General features: G+C 41.5%; 1 protein-coding gene across 1 annotated transcript in view; it reads right to left on the bottom strand.

Moving 5' to 3' along the window:
* The window catches only part of IQSEC3 (IQ motif and Sec7 domain ArfGEF 3), a 65,032-nt gene that overhangs the window by 16,282 nt on the left and 27,463 nt on the right, over positions 1-21,287 (bottom strand). The window contains exons 3-6 of the mRNA XM_070947128.1: positions 14,060-14,182; positions 10,993-11,159; positions 6,766-6,905; positions 2,600-2,725 (exon numbers count right to left, since the gene is read on the bottom strand). Of these exons, the coding sequence (XP_070803229.1) occupies positions 2,600-2,725; positions 6,766-6,905; positions 10,993-11,159; positions 14,060-14,182 (556 nt within the window). The remainder of the gene's footprint in view (positions 1-2,599; positions 2,726-6,765; positions 6,906-10,992; positions 11,160-14,059; positions 14,183-21,287) is intronic.

Below are 21,287 nucleotides of genomic sequence, written 5' to 3'. Positions count from 1 at the left end.
CTTTCCACTGATCTGTGATACAGAAGAAAGCTGCCTGGCCTAATCCTCACCCAGGCACAAATCTTGCTACCCTTATTTATCATGCATAAAGGTAAAGGTTTCCCTTGCACATATGTGCTAGTCGTTCCTGACTCTAGGGAGGTGGTGCTCATCTTCGTTTCAAAGCCGAAGAGCCAGCGTTGTCTGAAGACATCTCTGTGGTCATGTGGCCGGCATGACTAAATGCCAGAGGCGCACAGAACGCTGTTACCTTCCCACCAAAGGTGGTCCCTATTTTTCTACTTGCATTTTTTACGTGCTTTCGAACTGCTAGGTTGGCAGAAGCTGGGACAAGTAATGGGAGTTCACCCCGTCATGCGGCACTAGGGATTCGAACCGCTGAACTGCCGACCTTTCGATCAACAAGCTCAGCATCTCAGCCACTGAGCCATCGTGTCCCCTTATCATGGATAAGAGACTATTAAGGAAAGAACTTTGTAGATTCCTCCAGTTTGGTTGTCTTCCCTCTCCATAAAATGTCACCAATCAACAATCCACTTGTATGTATGATGATGCGGTGGGCTGTAGAGGGGTGAGTTTTGATAAATCATTGATGGAGGGAATTAGCCATTTATCATGATTTGGTCTACTTTTGCACATTTTTCATGAATAGGTTGAATAGACCTGTTGTCTGAACCAAAACAAAAGGCTGATATCAGCTGGTAGCCAGGTTCATTTTAGAAGTGGGTTTAGCACCATTCAGGAAGGGTGTTTAGCCTGTGTCCAAAAGCAGTCTGTACAACAGCTGACAGGTATGGCAAGAATTGCACCATAAAGTCCTACAGAAGGATTTGGCTTTCACTCTTTCACTTCAATGCACAGATTCCCTACTACTTCTCCTGGTTAGCTTCTGTTCACGCTGCTCAGAGATTGGCTCAGAGACTTAGTGGATCCATGGGGAGAACTTCATTTGAAAGAAGCAGATTCTCTCTCTACCTAAAGCAGAAGAGGCTTGCAAAATAATGCAAGTCAAAAGTGGCAGGTGTTAGAATATGTATAAAGAATACTTTATTTGAGTATTTACACTTATAGCACTTATTATACTTAGAAGTGGCGTAGTGGTTAGAATACAGTACTGCAGCTTACTGGAGGCTATTTCTGCTGACTGCCGGCTGCCAGCCGTTTGGCAGTTCGAATCTCAAGGTTGACTCAGCCCTCCATCCTTCCAAGGTCAGTAAAATGAGGACCCAGATTTTTGGGGGCAATACGCTGATGTTGTAAACCGCTTAGAGAGGGCTGTAAAGCACCATGAAGCGGTATATAAGTCTAAGTGCTATTGCTATTAAGGCTCGGAAATGATGTCCGGTTTCTGAGGGCATACTCACACCAGCTTAAAAAGGACAATAGGTGTCAGAAAGATCCCATCCCCTAGCAGTCACCTGACCATAATTTCCTTTTTTTACTACCCTATAATCCTGTAATTCAGGGTAGAGTTGGGGCAATTGGATGGAGCTGAGCTTTTGCTAGCTGGATGCCCTTCCTGATGCCTACGCAGAGTTCACAGCAGATTTTTTTTTCTTTGTGCTCTAGGAGAGAGAAACATCTGTGTTACCTAGGATTGAACTCTCAACCTTCTGAGTGGGAGGCGAATGTCTTCACCACTAGGCCAACACGCCGCAGTCACCTGACCATGGCATCCACCACATGGTAACTAAAGCACATCAGACTCCACCTATGATAAAACCATCATGCCTTGTTGCCTGCCCAAAGGGGAAAGTATGACTTTAGCATTGACATAGCTAAGGAGAACTTTCAATTGCCTCCGGTTAGAGATGAGAAGACAGCAACATCATAAGCAGTCCATCATGCTCTCTGAGCTTGCTTGTTTTCTTACAAATGTTTCATTACTCAAACCAGGTAACATCATCAGTGCTAGTCAGGAATTATAAGGAAACGTCACAAAATTATAAAGAAATACCACAAAAATAGGCTGTGGGTATATGGTTGTATGCAAGTGTAGAAAAACCCTACACAGGGCTGCTTCTGAGAAATGTTTGGCTCGCTTAGAGTGTAGCTGCCACTATTCAACAAGAGAGGAACTACTTGGAACATCATTCCACATCTCAATCAACTTCACCGGCTGCCAAATGGTGTTTGGCCTCAGTACAGCCATGAAAGCACTGAGGTATTATGTCATATAAAATATTAGATGGCTGCAAACAATTGCTTACTTCCATACTGACTATGTGTGGGAAGTTACAGGACCAGTGGTGGGATTCAGCCAGTTCGCACCACTTCGGGAGAACCGATTATTAACTTTCTGAGCAGTTTGGTGAACTGGTTGTTGGAAGAAATCATTAGGGCAGAGAACCGGTTGTTAAATTATTTGAATCCCACCACTGTACAGGACTGGTTTCCTGAACTTCCTTTTTCCAGATCCAATCCATAGGACTTTGTTAGAGAGAACAGGCATGAAAACGTAATGTTCTTCCTGCTGTGTTAGCTTTTGACTTGGAGGGAATTTCACAAGGAGAGGTGCATTTAAAATCCAGATCCTAGGACAGGGATCCTGTGAGCTTTTTCTAAACCGCAGCGATTCTTAAGTCAAAGATTCCCTCACCACCAGCAGGTCGTTGAAGAGAAACACTTCTCTCTGGTGGGCAGCGTGTTTCTGCACTTTGTTCACGTCTGTGACTTCATAAAGGCGGCTGCAACAGACCAACCGGCGATGAGGCACAGACAGCACCTGCAAGAAAGAGACTGAGTGGGAAGGTTCCCTCCGCAACCACAATTGCAACACACATTTATGATCCCGTGCAGTTTCAAGATCTCTGGGCAACTTCATCGGCCCTAGAACATATAATTTCATCATGAAATGTTCTGCTTGGATGTCTGTTGTGAAGATGTTGTTGTTTTAACCATTTAGTTGTGTCCGACTCTTGGTGACTTTATAGGCAAGTGCCCTCCATCCTACCCTGTCAAACACAACTTCTTTCAATTGTTGGATGGTCAACTTGTTGGATGTTGTGAAGATAGGGACATTCTATTCCAGATTCTGCAAGGAAAACCAGCTGGCCTATCCAGCCGGAAATGAATGGAGAAAGTAGAACCTCAAGAAAAACAAATGCACATCCAAAGAATAAGGGCTTTGATCACCATTCCACAACCACTATCTCGGTTCTTTAGATTCCCATTGCAAATGCTGTAACTAGGATCAGTGAAACTAACTGCAACATAGAATATGGGCTGTGTGCATTTGTCCTTGTGGGTGGTGTTTGTGTGAGAGCCTGCCAGAGGGGAGAACTGACCAAGATCAATCTCTTCGGGAAACAACTGATTGTATCTTTTCCTCTGTTTCCTTTTCAGTTTTCTTCTAGGATCCTGACCTGGATGGATGTAATAAAGGTTTAAATCTTTTAGTAAACCTGTGATGCTGATTATGGGAAACAGGCTTAGTCTTTAACTCATGCCTCTCCAATGGATCAGGCTGCAGAAGGAAGGGGGTGTCACTTATTTCTTCCCTGATAAATTTGGAAAGCTTTCTCTGGCATAAAATGGCTGGTGCTCTATACTTAGCTCCAGAGGTGGGATTCAAATAATTTAACAACCGGTTCTCCCAGGGTCAGGTTGGTTGTCGTGGAAGGAGTGGCCCATCCCCAACCTCTAGCTCCCCCACACATGTGGGCCGAGCCTCCTGCAACGGCCAACCTGACCTTGGGCAAACTAGTTGTTAAATTACAAAAAAAACAAAACAAAAAACCAGCTATCAAAGCGGATCCTGGGCGTTGCACTGCACTGGAGAAATGGGAATCGGAGCGACCGGCACGAGGGAAGAAAGAGGAACAGGGAGAAGAGGGAAAGTGGCCTTTTCCTTCCCTCGCGCCATGTGCTCCATTGCCCGTTTCTCCATTGCAGCACAGCGCCCAGGATCCACTTTGATAGCAGCGGGAGTGGGGGGGGGGATAATTTAACAACTGATTCGCCTGAACCAGTGTGAACCGGCTGAATTCTGCTTAGCTCCCCAACAGCAGTTTAGGAAGGATACAGCAGTGTTACAGGAAGGAATCAGCAGGCTTTCACATATGGTATCATTGTGTACACTCCACCACGAACTTGTTATAACATGGAATATATCAAGTTATTTTCTGGCAGCTATGAGAGGCACAAGGGAACCATGTCAGGATTTTCTCTGTTCATCAATTCTCTTTATCCTGCCTAATCAGAACAGAAGGCATAGGAAGCTGCCGATATAACCACAATTATGGAATATATAGCTATGTATGCCTAAGGTCTAAAACTATGAAGTATATTTCTGGGGAGGATCTGGAAATTGCTAATTCAAATGATGGAGAACAGCAAAAGGACATGTTGTTGTCTTGACATCTGCAAGAAAATATTGCAGCATCTCTTGTAAAAGGAGTGTCCGGTTGAGGCTTTCTGCCACCAGATTCCTTTTCAGCAGTGCACTGCAGTCATTTTAATGCCTGGATATTTCTTTTCCAATAGACACTGATTCTTCCAGAATTACTGGGTGGTTTTGTTCTCATAGGATTGTTTAAATAGCCTGTGTTCTGGGACCTTTTTAAAGAGTGTTCTGTCTTTCTGTGTGGGTACTTTTGTTAGAGTTAAGCACTTATTATTTGAACTTCACATTAGGGGGATTCCGTTACAGGAACATCTGGAGAAATTTATCACACCCAAGGGATGATTCAAAAGAGTCAAAATGACAACCACCACACACATCATAACGCATATTAAAAGGGGCATTGACTGCATGCTTGAGGCCATAATTTTGATTTTTTGACCCTCTCTCCCTGTGGACGCTCCTACCTGACCACATTTCAGTGGGAGCAAACCTTGGAAGGACACAGAAAGTTGCAAAGGGAAAAGAAAAATATAATATGGAAACAGAGTTGTATCTTGGGCTTGCTTCTAGTAAAGGTGAACATGAAAAAACTCAAACGTAACATTCTTTCACTTTGTAATTCTGTCTTCCATGTGGGGCCATGGAGCATATGTTCCCAAGTAATAAGAATGGTGTAAAAATAATCCTTGCTGGGGAAAAATCAAACATATCCATTCATCCAACTTCATGAGCAAGTACCCTGTTTCCCCCAAAATAAGACATCCCCTGATAATAAGCCCAATTGGGCTTTTGAGTGCATGGCAATAAGGCCAAGCACTTATTTCAGGGTTCAAAAAAATATAAGACAAGGTCTTATTTTTGGGGAAACACGGTATTTATTTTAAAAAAGAAGTGGGATCAAAGAAAAGCAGATTGACGTAGGTAGGAATATTAGATATAAATCAGTAGTGGGTTTCAAACTCCATCACTACCAGTTCGCTCGTGGGCGCGTGGGTGCTCACGTGTGCACGATGCTTCTGCACATGTGCAGAGACGTCCAGGCAGGTGGGCGGAGCCCACCACCACCGCTACCAGTTTGCCCGATCTGCAATGAACTGGTAGCAACTCACCACTGATATAAATGAAGAAGAAAAGAAAATAGGAAGCAGCACGAGAAAGTCTAATGCAGTGTTTTTCAAACATGGTAACTTTAAGATGTATGGATTTCAACTCCCATGCTGGTTGGGGAATTCTGGGAGTTGAAGTCCATACAACTTAAAGTTAACACAACGGAATGACACTGATCTAATGCAGGGATCTCCAAACTTGGCAACTTTAAAACTTGTGGACTTGAGGGGCAAATAACATGGGTTTTGTTATTTGTTAACTAACATAGTTACTTTGTATTTTAACCTGATTTATATTCTTTCTTTTAAAGTGATGTTCAAGATTTATTAGCTTTTAACATCCCTAAACTGATAAACAAGCTGGAGACTAGCTCCTGATAAGAAAAGTTTGTTAGTACAAATTGGGGTCTGGCTTATCTCTTTTGCGAACCCTAAACAACCTTTCTCCTTACAATTTATTCCCCTTCAGACCTCATTTTAATAAACATGTATGCTATTATCCTTTCCTCTTTCTTCTTTCCTCTTTCTTTGTTATGTTAACTATAAAAGGGGATGTAAGCTAAAGATCGGGGTTCCGTCTTTTAATGAGAGGAATCCCTTTTGTCTGAGTATTCTGATAAATTGTAATAAAACGATCTTCATGTCTCGGTTTGTCTCATTGGAAAATATGCACACTGAGGCATGAGCCTGAAAAAGCCATATTTGGCCATCAGACTTCAACTCCCAGAATTCCTCAGCTAGAAAGGGGAATTCTGGAAGCTGAAATCCACAAGTGTTAAAGCTGCCATGTTTGGAGACCGCTGACCTAAAGTAAAAGCTGTAATTTCCTTTGTGACAAAGTCATTCGTTTCTGTGGGGATGTTCCCAGGTTCAGCCCTTGCTGGCATCTCCAATCAGGAATGAATAATGAAAAAGACCTTTTTGGCTAGAGGCAGGGGAATCCTCATTTATGGTTAAAAACATGTCAAGATGGGACACAAAGAAAAGAAGCACAACTTTGATTACACCAGGGGTGGGCAACTGTGGCCCTTTTACAGCCAAGCTGTCTCAGGAATTCTGGGAGTTGAAGTCCACAGGTTGTAAAAGGGCCACAGTTGCCCACCCCTGGATTACACCATTGCAACTTCCATCTTGACATCTTTGTCCATGCCCTGTAAGAACTCTGAGAATTGCTGCCAAATTCGGCAGAAGTGCTGCCGAAATAGACAATATTAAGATACTATCCTTTCTTCTTAAATAAAAGTAACTGCAGAAAACTACAGTTTTCATCAGCATAATACAAGAGATGTCTACTAATGATGTGCAGAGGCTCACCGTTTTCATTCCCACAATCGATTTTTCTACTTTGGTGACATAAGTGACGTGGTCCTCGTTGGATTTGAGCTCTCTCTGCTGAATCCTTTCATAAATCCCCACCACCAAGTCACGGGGAATATCAGCTCCATCATCCACTCCTGTTAAGTCAAAACAATATAAACATTCTTTTTTTTTTTTTCATTTAATCATCATTCTTCAAAAATTCTTAACATACAAAATGACAGTTTACATGCTGTTTTCCCCTCCATAGATTATGGACATATACAAATAATTTCCTACCATTTGTGGTCAGTCAATGCCCCTAAAATTTTGAGAAAAGATAATGGATGCCCTTGGAGGAGTTAAGGTAAAGGTAAAGGTTCCCCTCGCACATATGTGCTAGTTGTTCCTGACTCTAGGGGGCAGTGCTCATCTCCGTTTCAAAGACGAAGAGCCAGCACTGTCCGAAGATGTCTCTGTGGTCATATGGCTGGCATGACTAGATGCCAAAGGTGCACGGAACACTGTTACCTTCCCACCAAAGGTGGTCCCTATTTTTCTACTTGCATTTTTTACATGCTTTCGAACTGCTAGGTTGGCAGAAGCTGGGACAAGTAATGGGAGCTCACCCTGTTACGCAACACTAGGGATTCAAACCGCTGAACTGCCGACCTTTCTATCGACAAGCTCAGTGTCTTAGCCACTGAGCCACCGCATCCCTTTTGGAGGAGTTACCCTTCATCAAATAATTATAACCTGGATGGGACCAATTACAAATTGATCAGAAATGGCTCCTCTCTAGCTCTACAGAGGTTCCAGGTTGACATCGTTTTTTTCTACGGACAAGTGGACACATTTACAAGCAAAGTATTTAGCTATTTCTAATACCATTTTTCAGTCTTAACATCCACATGGAAATAAACGTAGGACCCAAGATCATCCTTAGGAGCAAAGCTGAAGGTAATGTTTTGCTTTTACCATCCCAGCTTCCTTTTAAATTTTGTTCTGGGCTTAAAAAGTGTCCTGAGCTTTGCCTGATGGTGCTTAACCTGAAGAGGATAGGTTTGAGTGCATATATATACAAAAATAATAGTTGAAAAATGTAAAAGAGTGGGGTAAGCATGCAACTGGGACCATTAGCTGCAGCAAATTCCACACTGGAGATTTCCAAGTTACAGCCATAACTGGTCATAATTACATACAACAATATTTTCTACCGCAGTGTACGCTTGGGTTTACACTTAGATTTGGATTCATTTAAAGGTCAGCAATCTGAAGTTTAAATGCTGCCTGTTGCCCCAGACCTTGACTTGGCCCTTGGAGAAGCTTAGACTGGAAGAAGATTGGAATTATGGTTTCCTATCACATTAAGGCAGGAAACATACACAAATGGTCATGTATTAAATATTTAATGAACCATATTAAGTGACATGGAACAGTGATGGGTTTCAAAAATTTTTACTACCAGTTCTGTGGGTGTGGCTTGGTGGGCGTGGCAGGGGAAGGATAGTATAAAATCTCCATTCTCTCCCCACTCCAGGGGAAGATTACTGCAAAATCCTCATTTCCTTCCGATCAGCTGGGACTCGGGAAGCAGAGAATAAATAGGGGCAGGCCCAGTCAGTGGTGGTATTTACTGGTTCTCCAAATTACTCAAAATTTCCACTACCGGTTCTCCAGAACTGATCAGAACCTGCTGAAACCCACCTCTGACATGGAAGTGAAATAAGGCTCTTTTAATGCTCCTCGGTGGTATATTAATTAATCCTCTATTTTTAACACACAGAGAATGAAACAATATATTGGCTGGAAATATAAAGTTTTTTCTAGATTTTTCTAAATTTCTATTTTCTAATTTCTAAATTCATTTTTTATTAAAGTTATGACAGAACTTAGGAACTGAATTAAAGTCTTTGCAATGCAAGCTGAGTGAGACTTTTCTTTTAAGAAAAAAATCAGGGTTTTTATCCAAGTCAAGAGCCTGTTGAAAGCTTGCTTGGTATGTATTTTAATGGTACAGAAAGATATTCTTCAAAAATTTACATTTGTTAAATTACATTAACAAATTACATTTGTTAAATGTGCTAAACTGTTGTATTAACAATGCAAATTTTGAATATAATCAGAAATCAGAGATACAACATCTTTAAAGGAGATCATAGAGATTAGATCCTGAATATTTATTAGAAGATTTGAAAAAAAGCAAATATGGAAAAATCCATTCAAAACCTTTGTAGGAAACACTAGAAGATTTTATATTGTTGGCATCTTACCGCAGTTAAAATGTCATAAAGAATAAAAAGAATCAATGTTCAAGTGATTGCAACGGTGATACCTTTTTTGCAAACATGAGAATCATGTCCCATAGTTAGTAAATTTGGGGATAAAATGTTTCATAAAATTGCATTAATTACCAATTAAAAATTAGAGATATAGCATATTTAGGCGGGAGACAATGGATGGAAATTAATCAAGGAGAGAAGCAACCTGGAATTAGGGAGAAACTTCCTAACAGTGAGGACAATTAACCAGTGGAACAGCTGGCCTTCAGACGTCGTAGGTGCTTCATCACTGGAGGTTTCTAAGAAGAGATTGGACAACAATTTGTCTGAAATGGTATAGGATCTCCTGCTTGAACAGGGGATTGGACTAGAAAACTTCCGAGGTCCCTCCCAGCTCTATTCTGATTGATTGATGTTGTCATAATAATTTCTGGTACAATTATAAGTTTGAAAAGTAAGGGACTATTATATTGTATATTAATGGCTACTGGACTAGTGATAACAAAATACTGGTAACATCTAGAAAGGAATTAAAAAATAATATTGTAAGCAACCCAGATCTTTTTTTGGAACCTTTGAGTTTGGTCTTAACAAATCAAAATAAAAAAACCAGGCATGATAAAGTGTAGTCTTTTACTTTAATTAAAAGTTAACGAAAAGGCTGAAGCCAGTTCAAGAAAATAAGAGAGGAGTACCATACTTTTTCTGTATGGTATGATTTTATAAAATACTCTAAACAATGCAAACAAGCAGTCCTCTATCTACATGTTAGGCTACAGCCAAAGATGTAAATGGCGTATTATACAGACATAGGCACGTGTGTGTACAATAATCTTAATTTGAAATCGCAAAGTATAATTGTTTGTACAGCTGTTATATAATCAAAATATAATTGAAAATTGCAGTGTGAATGCTGAAATAGGCTTAACTGCAATAAAAAGCAACCCAAGGCAAAAGCCTGATGGTCTCACTCCCTTTGCTTTATTATCCTATTTTCTGTGGCCTTCAACTAACCCCAAAAAGCTAAACACAACACCCAATACTCCAGACAATTGCCTGTATTTGATCTAAATCAGGGGTGTCAAACTCAAGGCCCGTGGGCCAGATCTGACCCACGGGGTGCTTAGATCTGGCCCATGGGGCCGCCCTGGAAACAGTGAAAGACCGGCCCGTGGTGCCTCTGCCAGTGAAAACGGAGCTCGGGGGGCTGCGTGTGGTCCTCCCGAGATCTGTTTTCACTGGCAGAGGGTTGCAGGAGGCCGTCACAGCTGAAAATGGAGCTCGGGAGCCTGTTTTCATTGGCAGAGTGCTCAGGCTACCACAGGTGCCTCCGGCACAAGTGACATTGAGATGGCCATGCCCACCCTGGCCACACCCACACCCACATGGCTCCCCCAAGGTCAACCCTGATGCGGCCCTCAATGAAATTGAGTTTGACACCCCTGGTCTAGATGTACCATTAACATCAGTGGTGGATATCAAATTTTTTTACTACCGGTTCTGTGGGTGTGGCTTGGTGGGCATGGCATGGCTTGGTGGGTGTGGTTTGGTGGGCGTGGCAGGGGAAGGATACTGTAAAATCTCCATTCCCACCCCACTTTGGGGGAAGAATACTGCAAAATCCCCATTTCCTCCCGATCAGCTGGGACTTGGGAGAATAGATGTGGGTGGGGCCAGTCAGAATTTTTACTAACGGTTCTCCAAACTACTCAAAATTTCCACTACTGGTTCTCCAGAACTGGTCAGAACCTGCTGAAACCCACCTCTGCACTAACCTCTACAAATGTGCTTTATCTGATATTGTTAAAAGTTTCATTCTATTTTCACTATTAATCTATTAGCTCAAATGTCATAACCAGCATATATTTTAGCTCTTTTACTGTCATCTACAATATTATTTATTTGAATACTGCTTTCTTCAGGATTTGGAATAAGGAACAATATAGTCAAACAATGCCCTCACCTCTCAGGTTCCGAATGAAGTCCTCCAGCATCATCTTCCTGTCAGGTTTAATGTTAGGACTGTACATATCCGTATTAAGAAGGATGATGGCAAAAGCCAAGATGAAAATGGTATCTGGATTATGGAACTGTTGGACTACATCTGGATTACACATGCAGTACCTCTGGCTGCAGAGGGAGGGAGACAAAGTCAATATATAGTAAAGCAAATTTAAAATGGGTCCATTACTAAATGACTCCACCCCTATTTTAAAGGTGTTAAAATTATTTACACTCACATTTCACTAGGCTAATACCACAGTTGTATATATTAATTAATTGTCTAAATCCATGTAAGAAATAATTTTCCAAGGTCAAAGAATTATGTTTTTTAATTGTGTCACAGATATTGTGGAAAGGACATCATAAAGAATAGATGCACCATAAAAGCTGAGAGAACATGTACTTTTTCACAAAAAGGTTTGGGAAATTTTAATGCAAACTTATTAAATTCGCAATTCTCAAACCAACTATAATTTGATTTTATTCAGTACCGTTCTTAGAGTGGATAAAGAATAAATAAAAATGTGTGTATAATTAAGGAAGATTACAACACAAAATTGGACAAATTGTAAGAGAAATGCATTGATTGAATGAATTATGTATCAGATTTGTGTCAAATCTGATTTGTGTCTTATCAGTTATATAAACAGGCTTTCTCCAGAATGATCTGTCTCCAACCTGGACCTTCAAGTCTTCAAAAGCTGCGCTCATTGCCACTATGCATGAGTCCATTCATCTTGTTTCTGGTCATCCTTTGTAACATCTTTGGTTGTTGGTAATTTCAATTTTATTGAAATTGAATTTTATTCATTTTATTCATTTTCAATTTTCATTCAAATTCAATTTTATTCATTTTAATTATTTTTAAACTGTTCCTCCTCCTCCTCCTCCTCCTCCTCCTCCTCCTCCTCCTCCTCCTCCTCCTCCTCCTCCTCCTCCTCCTCTCCTCCTCCTCCTCTTCCTCCACCTCCTCCTCCTTTTCCTCCTCCTTCTGCCATATCCATCATCGGACATTGGCAATCATGTCAGCGATCCTATTTTTATCAACAACCGCATGAAAAAGTGCTGCTGAGTTTTGTCCAAACTTAAAGAAGTATATTCTACATCAGCGGCCCCCAACATTTTGGGCACCAGAGACTAGTTCCTGCTTTGCTATGTAAATAACTTTCAATCTTCCCAAAAGAAGTGTGTTTTCTTTAAAAATAAAATGTGCAAATGTGTGTTGTGGCCCAAATGTGTGTCGGCTGCCAGCAGAGCTAGCTGCAGAGTCAGATGAGGAGGAGGTTGAGGGAGAGCCTGGGCCAGCTTCGGAGCCTTTGGAAGGTCTGAAAAGGAAACCGCATCAGAGACAGAGACAGAGCCAGGGCCTTCTGTCCTCCAGGTGTAGAGTCAACTGTCTTTGGGGCCTGAGCTGAGTGTGGGGAGGAACAGATGGGGCCCATCTCAGATGCGCGTATGCACAGAGAGGAAAAGAGAGGAGAGCAAAGGAAAGCAGTAAGCCGGCTCTCAGGGAGAGGCAGACGCAGACGATAGCCAGTCCCTCCCTGGCTGGGAAATAAATAGAGGGGTTTGGGAGTGGCCGGTTGTCGCAGATAACCGTTCATTTCTAGTATACAGCAAGCAATTCAGATTCCTTGGATAAACCCTGGTTTATTGGGACTAATTATGTTTGATTTTTTGTGAATAAATTATTGGGGTTGTTCTACTCCCGAGTAAACATCTTATCACTACTTGCGAAGACTGGGTCAGAACAATGTGATCCTTAAGATGTTATTAAAACTTCTATTAATGGAAGCAATAATGAGAAATAGGTGGAATAATTGAATAATGATAGACTGTAACCTAATATAGAGGTGTATTGCTATTATTTATTTATTTATTATTAAAATTTATATGCCGCCCTTCTCCTGTAGGACTCGGGGCAGCTCACACAATAAAAACCACAACAATAAAATACTAAAAACCAATCCGAATTTAAAATCCCCAAAGTTAAAAGCCTCATAGTCAGTCAGGGAATTTGCTGAAAAAGCCATGTCTTCAGGCCAGCGCGGAAAGTGCGGAGATCGGGAGCCATGCGGAGCTCGGTGGGTAACCCATTCCAGAGGGTCGGTGTGGCCACAGAGAACTCCCTCATCCTGGGGGTCGCCAGCTGACATTGTCTGGCCGATGGCACACGGAGGAGGGCAGCTCTATGAGAATGCACTGGGCGGTGGGAGGCCGGTAGGAGCTGGTCCTGCAAGTACCTCAGGCCCATGCCATGAAGGGCTTTATAGGTAAGTACCAGCACCTTGAAGCGGATCAGGAAGGCCACCGGCAGCCAGTGCAGCTCACGCAGGAGAGGTGTTGCACGGGAATAACGGGAAGCTCCTGTAACAACTCACGCGGCCGCATTCTGGACCAGCTGGAGCCTCCATGTGCACCCCAAGGGCAGCCCCATGTAAAGGGCATTGCAGTTATCCAACTGAGAGATGATCAGAGCTTGAGTGACTGTGCGGAGGGCATCCCTGTCTAGGAAAGGCCGCAACTGGCGCACTAGGCGAACCTGTGCAAAAGCCCCCCTTGTCATGACCGTTAGATGATCCACCAAAGACAGCCGTGAATCAAGGAGGACACCAAGATTGCGAGCCCTTTCAGAGGGAGTAAGCAACTCCCCTCCCATCAAAAGTGACGGGTATTAGAAACATATAAGTTGATTGGATATAATAATAATGTTTAATCTGATCAGTTTCATTTGTATTGGAATGTATGGCGCCCAGGTGCCACACTGTTCACGCATTGATTTGACCTTTTTATAAAAAAATAAAAAACTTTAAAGAAAAAGAACTTCTATTAGTCTTTGCCAGCACATCCAATTTGCAATTTGTTATGCAAGTTGTAATGAAAGAACATTCAGAAGACAAGAAACCCTAGTTAACTTATTTTTAGGTGCCTTCTTATTTGCTTCACCGTTTAATCCCTTCTTCTCCATACCCTTACATTGAATGAAGAAATTGACCAAAGTACCTTCACATCAACACAACGTTTACCTGAAGGCTTCAATTAGTCGTTCCACTTTCTGGGCTTCTCCCTGCACCCGGATATGGGCCTGAAATTTCCGCAAAGCTTCATCAAGCTCCATGCCAGAGAAGTCCATCTCATCCACTACACAGCTAAAGAGAAAAAGAAAACGAACTTCTTGACTATCAGGCCTATGGAGAGGAATGTATCGAGAAAGATAAGGGAGAAATAAGCCAAACATATCCATTTATAATTGTTGGAAGAAATATCCTTCTGGGTTCAGCTCCAAGTGGGGAAAAAGACACTGGAAACATGGAGACTGCTTGGAAAGATGGTTTAATGGTGGTGGAAGGATTGCCTCTCCTTCCAACTTAAGAAAGTAAAGACTCTTGAAACGTGGTAATTCAAAAGGATCCTTTTATTAAGCAGAAGTGATAGCAACCAAGCTAAAGCAAGATCTGAATACCCTTAGGCAAAACAAGTAGGATTAAAGCAGTAGAGACCCTTCCCTTTAAGTCAGAATGCAGATTTTAGCCAATATACAAGTGTGAAGATGTTTTCTTTACTAGTTTCCCTGAGAACCTGAACAAACAGGTATTCACACCATTATCCTTTAAAGTGAAACAACCCACATGGCTATCATAAACATTCCTCCACGTTAAGAGGATCTCAGGGCTCTTTGGTGCCAGGTTATAGGTTGTAACATATCTGTTGACACAGGCAATGCTAGTAAATCGAATCCAAGTCTCCCCATTCTCCCAATTGATTGTCAGTATCACTTTTGGGGATCTGACAGGTGGACAGGATCACATGGTTTGAGTTCCTGAACAGAAAAGGGCAGAGATGCTGTGAGTCCCTGGGTTTTATGCCCTCTGAGCCCTGAACTTCCTGGGGCATAGGAAGAGTATCCCGATTGGTTGTCAGATTCCCAGGGGGTGGGGGTCTTAGCTAGCCTTGCTGGCTGATGCAATCTTCCCAGGTGCCATGCGGTGAGTTTCTGTTGCTAGATGGGTCCTATTGTGTTGCAGATGATGGTCCATTGACAAAGGTGGGGGGAATGAGTGAGTTTGGCTGAGGCCTTAATGGCCCATTGACAAAGGTGGGGGGGCAGGAAGCTGCTTTGTCTTTAAAATATGTTTCTCCATTTCTCATCCAGGGAAATATAATATTCTTCCTTTTTAATATTTCCTAAAATATTTCATTCTTCGAGGAGAGGGGTGGGTGCTAACTTCCTACATTTCTTTTCCCAATCAAGCAAGATCTGAATGCTACCCAACTTGCATCTTTCTAGATTCATGAACCACTTTTTCTGTTTTGGAATATCTGATTTATGAGTTTTAGATGTACTACTTACTGTATATTTCATCTCACCTTTCCTCCATTGAGTTCACAGCTACTGTATGTATATGATTTGCAATTGCCACATGTTATCCACATGTCATAATCTCTCAGGAGAAACACTTTGGAGCTCAGCCCCTTGAGATGTGGGGCTTATTTCCTCTAATTCTCATTGTAAAAGAGCAATGAAGCCACCAAAATCCCAGGGAAAGTAGGAAGTAGACAGTAGAGGATGAATATATATATAAAGATACACATTTGTGAATTCATATTCATCACAATATACCCTTTCTGGATAAGCAGAATTATGCAAAGGACAGAAAAGGAATAAGAAACAGTAAGTCACTTATTTGTAAGTCAAATAAATACAACGTATGAGATGGGGGGAAAAGAAAAAGAAATGTACATAATCTAGTTTATACCAATATCATTCAATGTAACCTTCCATGCATTTCTCTCCATGCTAACTATTCTTCATTTTACAATGGGAACATGGTACTTCATATAGCACCTTTTGGGTTTCATTTCTTCCTTTTTGAGGATCTCATCAACTCCATCCAACCATAACTTTCCATTCTTCTCAACCCATTCACTTGACCTTCATATATTTGCTTTGCAATTCAATTGTTATTCATCCCATCTATATAACCGAGCCACCTGTGCGTACAGTATACTTCTTTGTAGGGCCATTCATGTATTCATTCAGATCCATTCATTATTAACCCTATATCTTCTTGTTCAAGTACAATACTTCTTACCTATTGCCACTGCATTTATCTTACTTATACTTTGCTTGACAGGCCCAACTTTCACTTCCATAAAACAGTGGGAAAAGCACAGTCTTTTGTCAGGCTAGACCCAATTCATTACTCATCCTCAGAAGCTACCAGGCAGAGATTCAAGGACATGGCTCATAACTTCCTGGCTTCAAAGCGTATGTCTCTTGCTCTTCATCTGTGCAGCCTAACAGCGTGAAAGGTAGTTGCTTCTCCATGGGTGGGCTAGTGGATGGAGAGTGATGTCTGTGGGTTGCTGTTGTCTGATCTTGGGTTCCTAGCATTTGACTTTCGTCCCTCACATTCGTAGTCACAGCCATTTTCATTTCTTTTAACAGATATTCCTCTCAAGAAACCACTTACAGTACTTTCCACTAACTTTGAATCAACATTTGCAAATATTAAAACTTCTCCATCCATTGTCCAATCTTTAGTAAACATTCACTGTTCTAGCAGTGCACAATGATTTACTCTTTTGCTTCTTTTATGCATAACTAGTTTGATGAAGAGATGCCGTGGCTCAGTGGCTAAGACACTGAGCTTGTCAATCGAGAGGTTGGCAGTTCAGAGGTTTGAATCCCTAGTGCCACATAATGGGGTGAGCTCCCGTTACTTGCCGCAGCTTCTGCCAACCTAGCAGTTTGAAAGTACATAAAAAATGCAAGTAGAAAAATAGGGACCACCTTTGGTGGGAAGGTAAAAGCGTTCCGTGCACTTTTGGCGTTGAGTCCTGCCGTCCACAGGACCACGGAGACGTCTTCAGACAGCGCTGGCTCTTCAGTTTTGAAACGGAGATGAGCACTGCCCCCTAGAGTCAGGAATGACTAGCACATATGTGCGAGGGGAATCTTTACCTTTACTTTTAGTTTGATGAAAAGAAAGACTAGGGGTGACATGGTAGCAGTGTTCCAATATCTCAGGGGCTGTCACAAAGAAGAGGGAGTCAAACCATTCTCCAAAGCACCTGAAGGCAGGACAAGAAGCAATGGGTGGAAACTAATCAAGGAGAGAAGCAACTTAGAACTAAGGAGAAATTTCCTGACAGTTAGAACAATTTATCACTGGAATGATTTGCCTCCAGAAGTTGTGAATGCCCCAACACTAGAAGTTTTTAAGAAGATGTTGGATAACCATTTGTCTGAAGTGGTGTAAGGTTTCCTGCTTAAGCAGGGGGTTGGACTAGAAGACCTCCAAGGTCCCTTCCAACTCTGTTATTCTTATTCTATTCTATTCTATTCTATTCTATTCTATTCTATTCTATTCTATTCTATTCTATTCTATTCTATTCATTATTCAATATATTTTCCCAATCAACAATAACATCCTTAGTCTTTTGGTACGTCAATTTTCAGATCCATATACCTAATATTCCTGCCAATTGTTGAGGTTCTCAGCCAACAACATGACATACATTCACATTCTCAAGCAACACAATTTTTACCATAACCGCTTGGATTCCTTATACATTTTTATCTATAAATACCTTAAGCAACCAAAAGGATCGTGACAATGAGCAGGAATTTATGATTTTCTGTTAAGTTTGTCACATATGCATGCAAGAAGCTAAATAGACTTTGGTTTTTCATAGTTGAAGTTTAGAGTAGGAAAAGGTGACGTATTTTATCACAGGAAGATTTTTCCTCTAGGAAAAGGAAGGAATAGTTGCAGAACTGCTAAGGTGACAGAGAACTTAAAAAAATAAAAAGGGTGCTTGAGAAGAATTTTTAGAACTGTGATAGCTGGCAACCTCAGATAGATCTCAATGGGATTGGCTGCTAAAGATTTATTATTGGCTTTAGTAAAGAACATCGATAATTGGTGATCTTGAGATGGTCTAGGCCAGGGGTCTCCAACCTTGGCAACTTTAAGACTTGTGGACTTCAACTGTCAGAATTGTCCACAAGTCTTAAAGTTGCCAAGGTTGGAGACCCCTGGTCTAGGCAGTGTTATGCTACTGAAAGATTGGTGGTTCGATAAAATTCCCAAGTGGAGCTGGGTGAGATCCAGGGAAGACACTCCAAAGACAAGGAGAAAGAAGACTACAAGACTTTTTTTACCCATCCTTCACAGATAGAAGCATCTGGGGAAGGCTGAAGTGATGGCAATTAGAAGGTGTCCGACCCATTGCGACCCCATGGACAATGTTCCTCCAGGCCTTCCTGTCCTCTACCATCCTCTGGAGTCCATTTAAGCTCACCCCAACTGCTTCAGTGATTCCATCCAGCCACCTCGTTCTCTGTCGTCCCGTTCTTCTGTTGCCCTCAATTGTTCCCAGCATTAGGCTCTTCTCCAGTGAGGTTCTTCTTCCTTCTCATTAGGTGGCCAAAGTATTTGAGTTTCATCTTCAGGATCTGCCCTTCTAAAAAGAAATCAGGGTTGATCTCCTCTAGGACTGACCGGTTTGATTGCCTTGCAGTCCAAGGGACTCGCAGGAGTCTTCTCCAGCACTATAGTTCAAAGGCCTCAATTCTTTGGCACTCAGCCTTTCTTATGGTCCAGCTTTCACAGCCATCCATTGCAACTGGGAAAACCATAGCCTTGACTATACGCACTTTTGTTGGCAGGGTGATGTTGGCAGGTGATGTCTCTGTATTCTCAGTATTCTTAGCCCCTTACTTATATCTAAGTAGAAAGTATAGCTAGGATTTTGTAAACCATACAGCATACTTATACAGTAAGCAAATATTATAGAATGCATGAATGCCTAGGTACAGAACACTTAAGGCTTCACAATATTCAAAAGAGGCAAATGTCCACTTCATGATGCATTTTAAAACTCAAGTTATGGTGGTGATCAGTCAAGCAGAGAATGGAATTTGGGTATCTAGCTGTAAATAACTCTGGTCCCAAAAGGCTGTAAAAGTTGGAAGTAAATGCTGTTGAGAGGTCTTTTTTTTTTTTTTAATTTGATTTATATGCCGCCCTTCTCCGAAGACTCAGGGCGGTTTACAATGTGCTCAGCAATAGCCTTCATCCTTTTGTATATTTATATTTATACAAAGTCAGCTTATTGCCCCCACAAACTGGGTCCTCATTTCACCTACCTTAGAAAGGATGGAAGGCTGAGTCAACCTTGGACCTTGGCAAGATTCGAACCCTGCAGTAATTGCAGGCAGCTGGTCTTAATAACCAGCTTTAATAACAGGGTGCCTTAAACCCCTGTACTACCAAGGCTCTTAATAAAAGATATATTTTTTTAAAAAAAATCACAAGGAATGTGTTGTGCCATGCCTTGGATCAACTCCCACAAACTTATGTTATCACCTATCATTGTTCAATGTTGAACCATTTGCTAATCATCAGGGGTGAAATGTAAAATGTGTTACTACCGGTTCTGTGGGCATGGCTTGGTCGGGGAGGGGGTAATGTGACTGGGTGGACGTGGCCAACTTTTTTTTTTTTTTACTTTTCAAAGCATTTTTTCTAATGCTTTGAAAAGCCTCTGCTGATCAGGCAACTCAGCTGGGGTTGCCAGAGACTTTTCAAAGCATTTTTTTACCAGCTCTTCGGACAAGAGGTTGCAGAAAAAAATGCTTTCAAAAGCCTCTGAGGATCCCAGCTGAGTCGCGTGATCATCAGAGGCTTTTTTTTTTTACTTTTAAAAGCATTTTTTCATCGGAAGAGGTTGTAGAAAAATGCTTTTAAAAGTAAAAAAAAAAAAAAAAAGGCCTCTGATGATCCTGCGGCTCAGCTGAACATGGTGGGGGGGGGGCACAGGGATTTTTGCTACCGGTTCTCCGAACCACCCACCGCCATCGCTACCGGATCGGGTGATCCGGTCCGAACCGGGAGCATTTCACACCTGCTAATCATCCACTTTATTCCCATACATGCTTTATTTCTGTCATACCCCAAATCAGCAACCAAACTTTAACTCTGCATTTGTGCAAAAATCGTAACACAACCACACTCACTTTATCACATGCCTTTTCAAAAATCAAAAAATGTATAATAAGCTTTCTTTCTCACAATTTTTCAATAAACTCTTGAAGAGCAAAAGCCTAGCTTACGGTGTATATTGTCTGCCTGCCATAAAGTTGAATTGTGGACCCCAAAATTTGCTCAGGGTCACCCATCCTACCCTTTTAGCCACAATTTTGCCAAATACTTTCCAAGTCACACAGAAAAAAAATAATTATCCTTTTAAATTTTGCATTCGCTCTTGCTGCCATTCCATTTTCATAGGAGAAAAGTAATAATATTCTTACCATCATCAAGCATAGATGGGGCCTTATAGACATTTACCAAGTTTACAAAGCAACTTTATAGGCAGATTATATTCACATATTTTCCTCCAGTTTTTCAAACTTGGCAACGTTAAGACATGTGGACTTCAACTCCAACATTCCCCAGCTAGAGTTGAAGTCCACACAACTCAAAAGTGCCAAGCTTGGAAAACACTGAGTTATGTAATCTTCACTAGTAGCATCACAATTTTTTGATATTCCCATGTATTTATGACTATCATCATTTTTATCTTAGACACTAAGTCTTACAACACTTGTTTCAATCCTGCTCGCTGATGTATCACTATCATCTCCAGATAAATCTCTATAAAATATTTCATCACAACACATTCGTTCAAAACATTTTCATTATTTCCTTTAATTCCAGCCACTCTTTTGAAGGCCCCCATTATTCGAGATATCTTATGGCTGTTGCAGGTAGGAAATTTAAAAGGCTATTCAGAAAAGTATGTTGGTATAAAACAACCTCCCTATTATACAGCACTAGCTGGACGCCCATGCTTCACTACAAAACTATGTAATTGGGCATGATAAATTGACACTTAAATCCTGAAACGTAATGTATATTGTGTAACTCCGTAGCATCAGAGAGTGTTAATATAAGGCAACTTGCAGTTGGAACAGAGGGGGAGGGGGAGTAGAATATCCCAGCCCACAGGTCGGATGAGTCATGTGCTGGCAACACCCACGCCTGGTTTAGTGAAGGGGTAGCATCAGAGCATATTAATATAAGGCAACTGGCAGTTGGAACAGAGTTCTTTTCAGGTGGGGAGAGGGAGTAGAACACCTAACTCCTTAGCATCAGAGCATGTGAATATAAGGCAACTGGCAGTTGGAACAGAGTTCCTTTCAGGTGGGGAGGGGGAGTAGAACGTCTAACTCCTTAGCATCAGAGT

Source organism: Pituophis catenifer, unplaced genomic scaffold (genome assembly GCF_029215685.1).
Source record: "Pituophis catenifer annectens isolate HBS135680 unplaced genomic scaffold, rPitCat1.0.hap2 SCAF_7, whole genome shotgun sequence".
Classification (NCBI taxonomy): Eukaryota; Metazoa; Chordata; class Lepidosauria; order Squamata; family Colubridae; genus Pituophis; species Pituophis catenifer.
The sequence above is the reverse complement of the archived record's forward strand: the minus strand, read 5'-3'. Positions and strand labels throughout refer to the sequence as shown.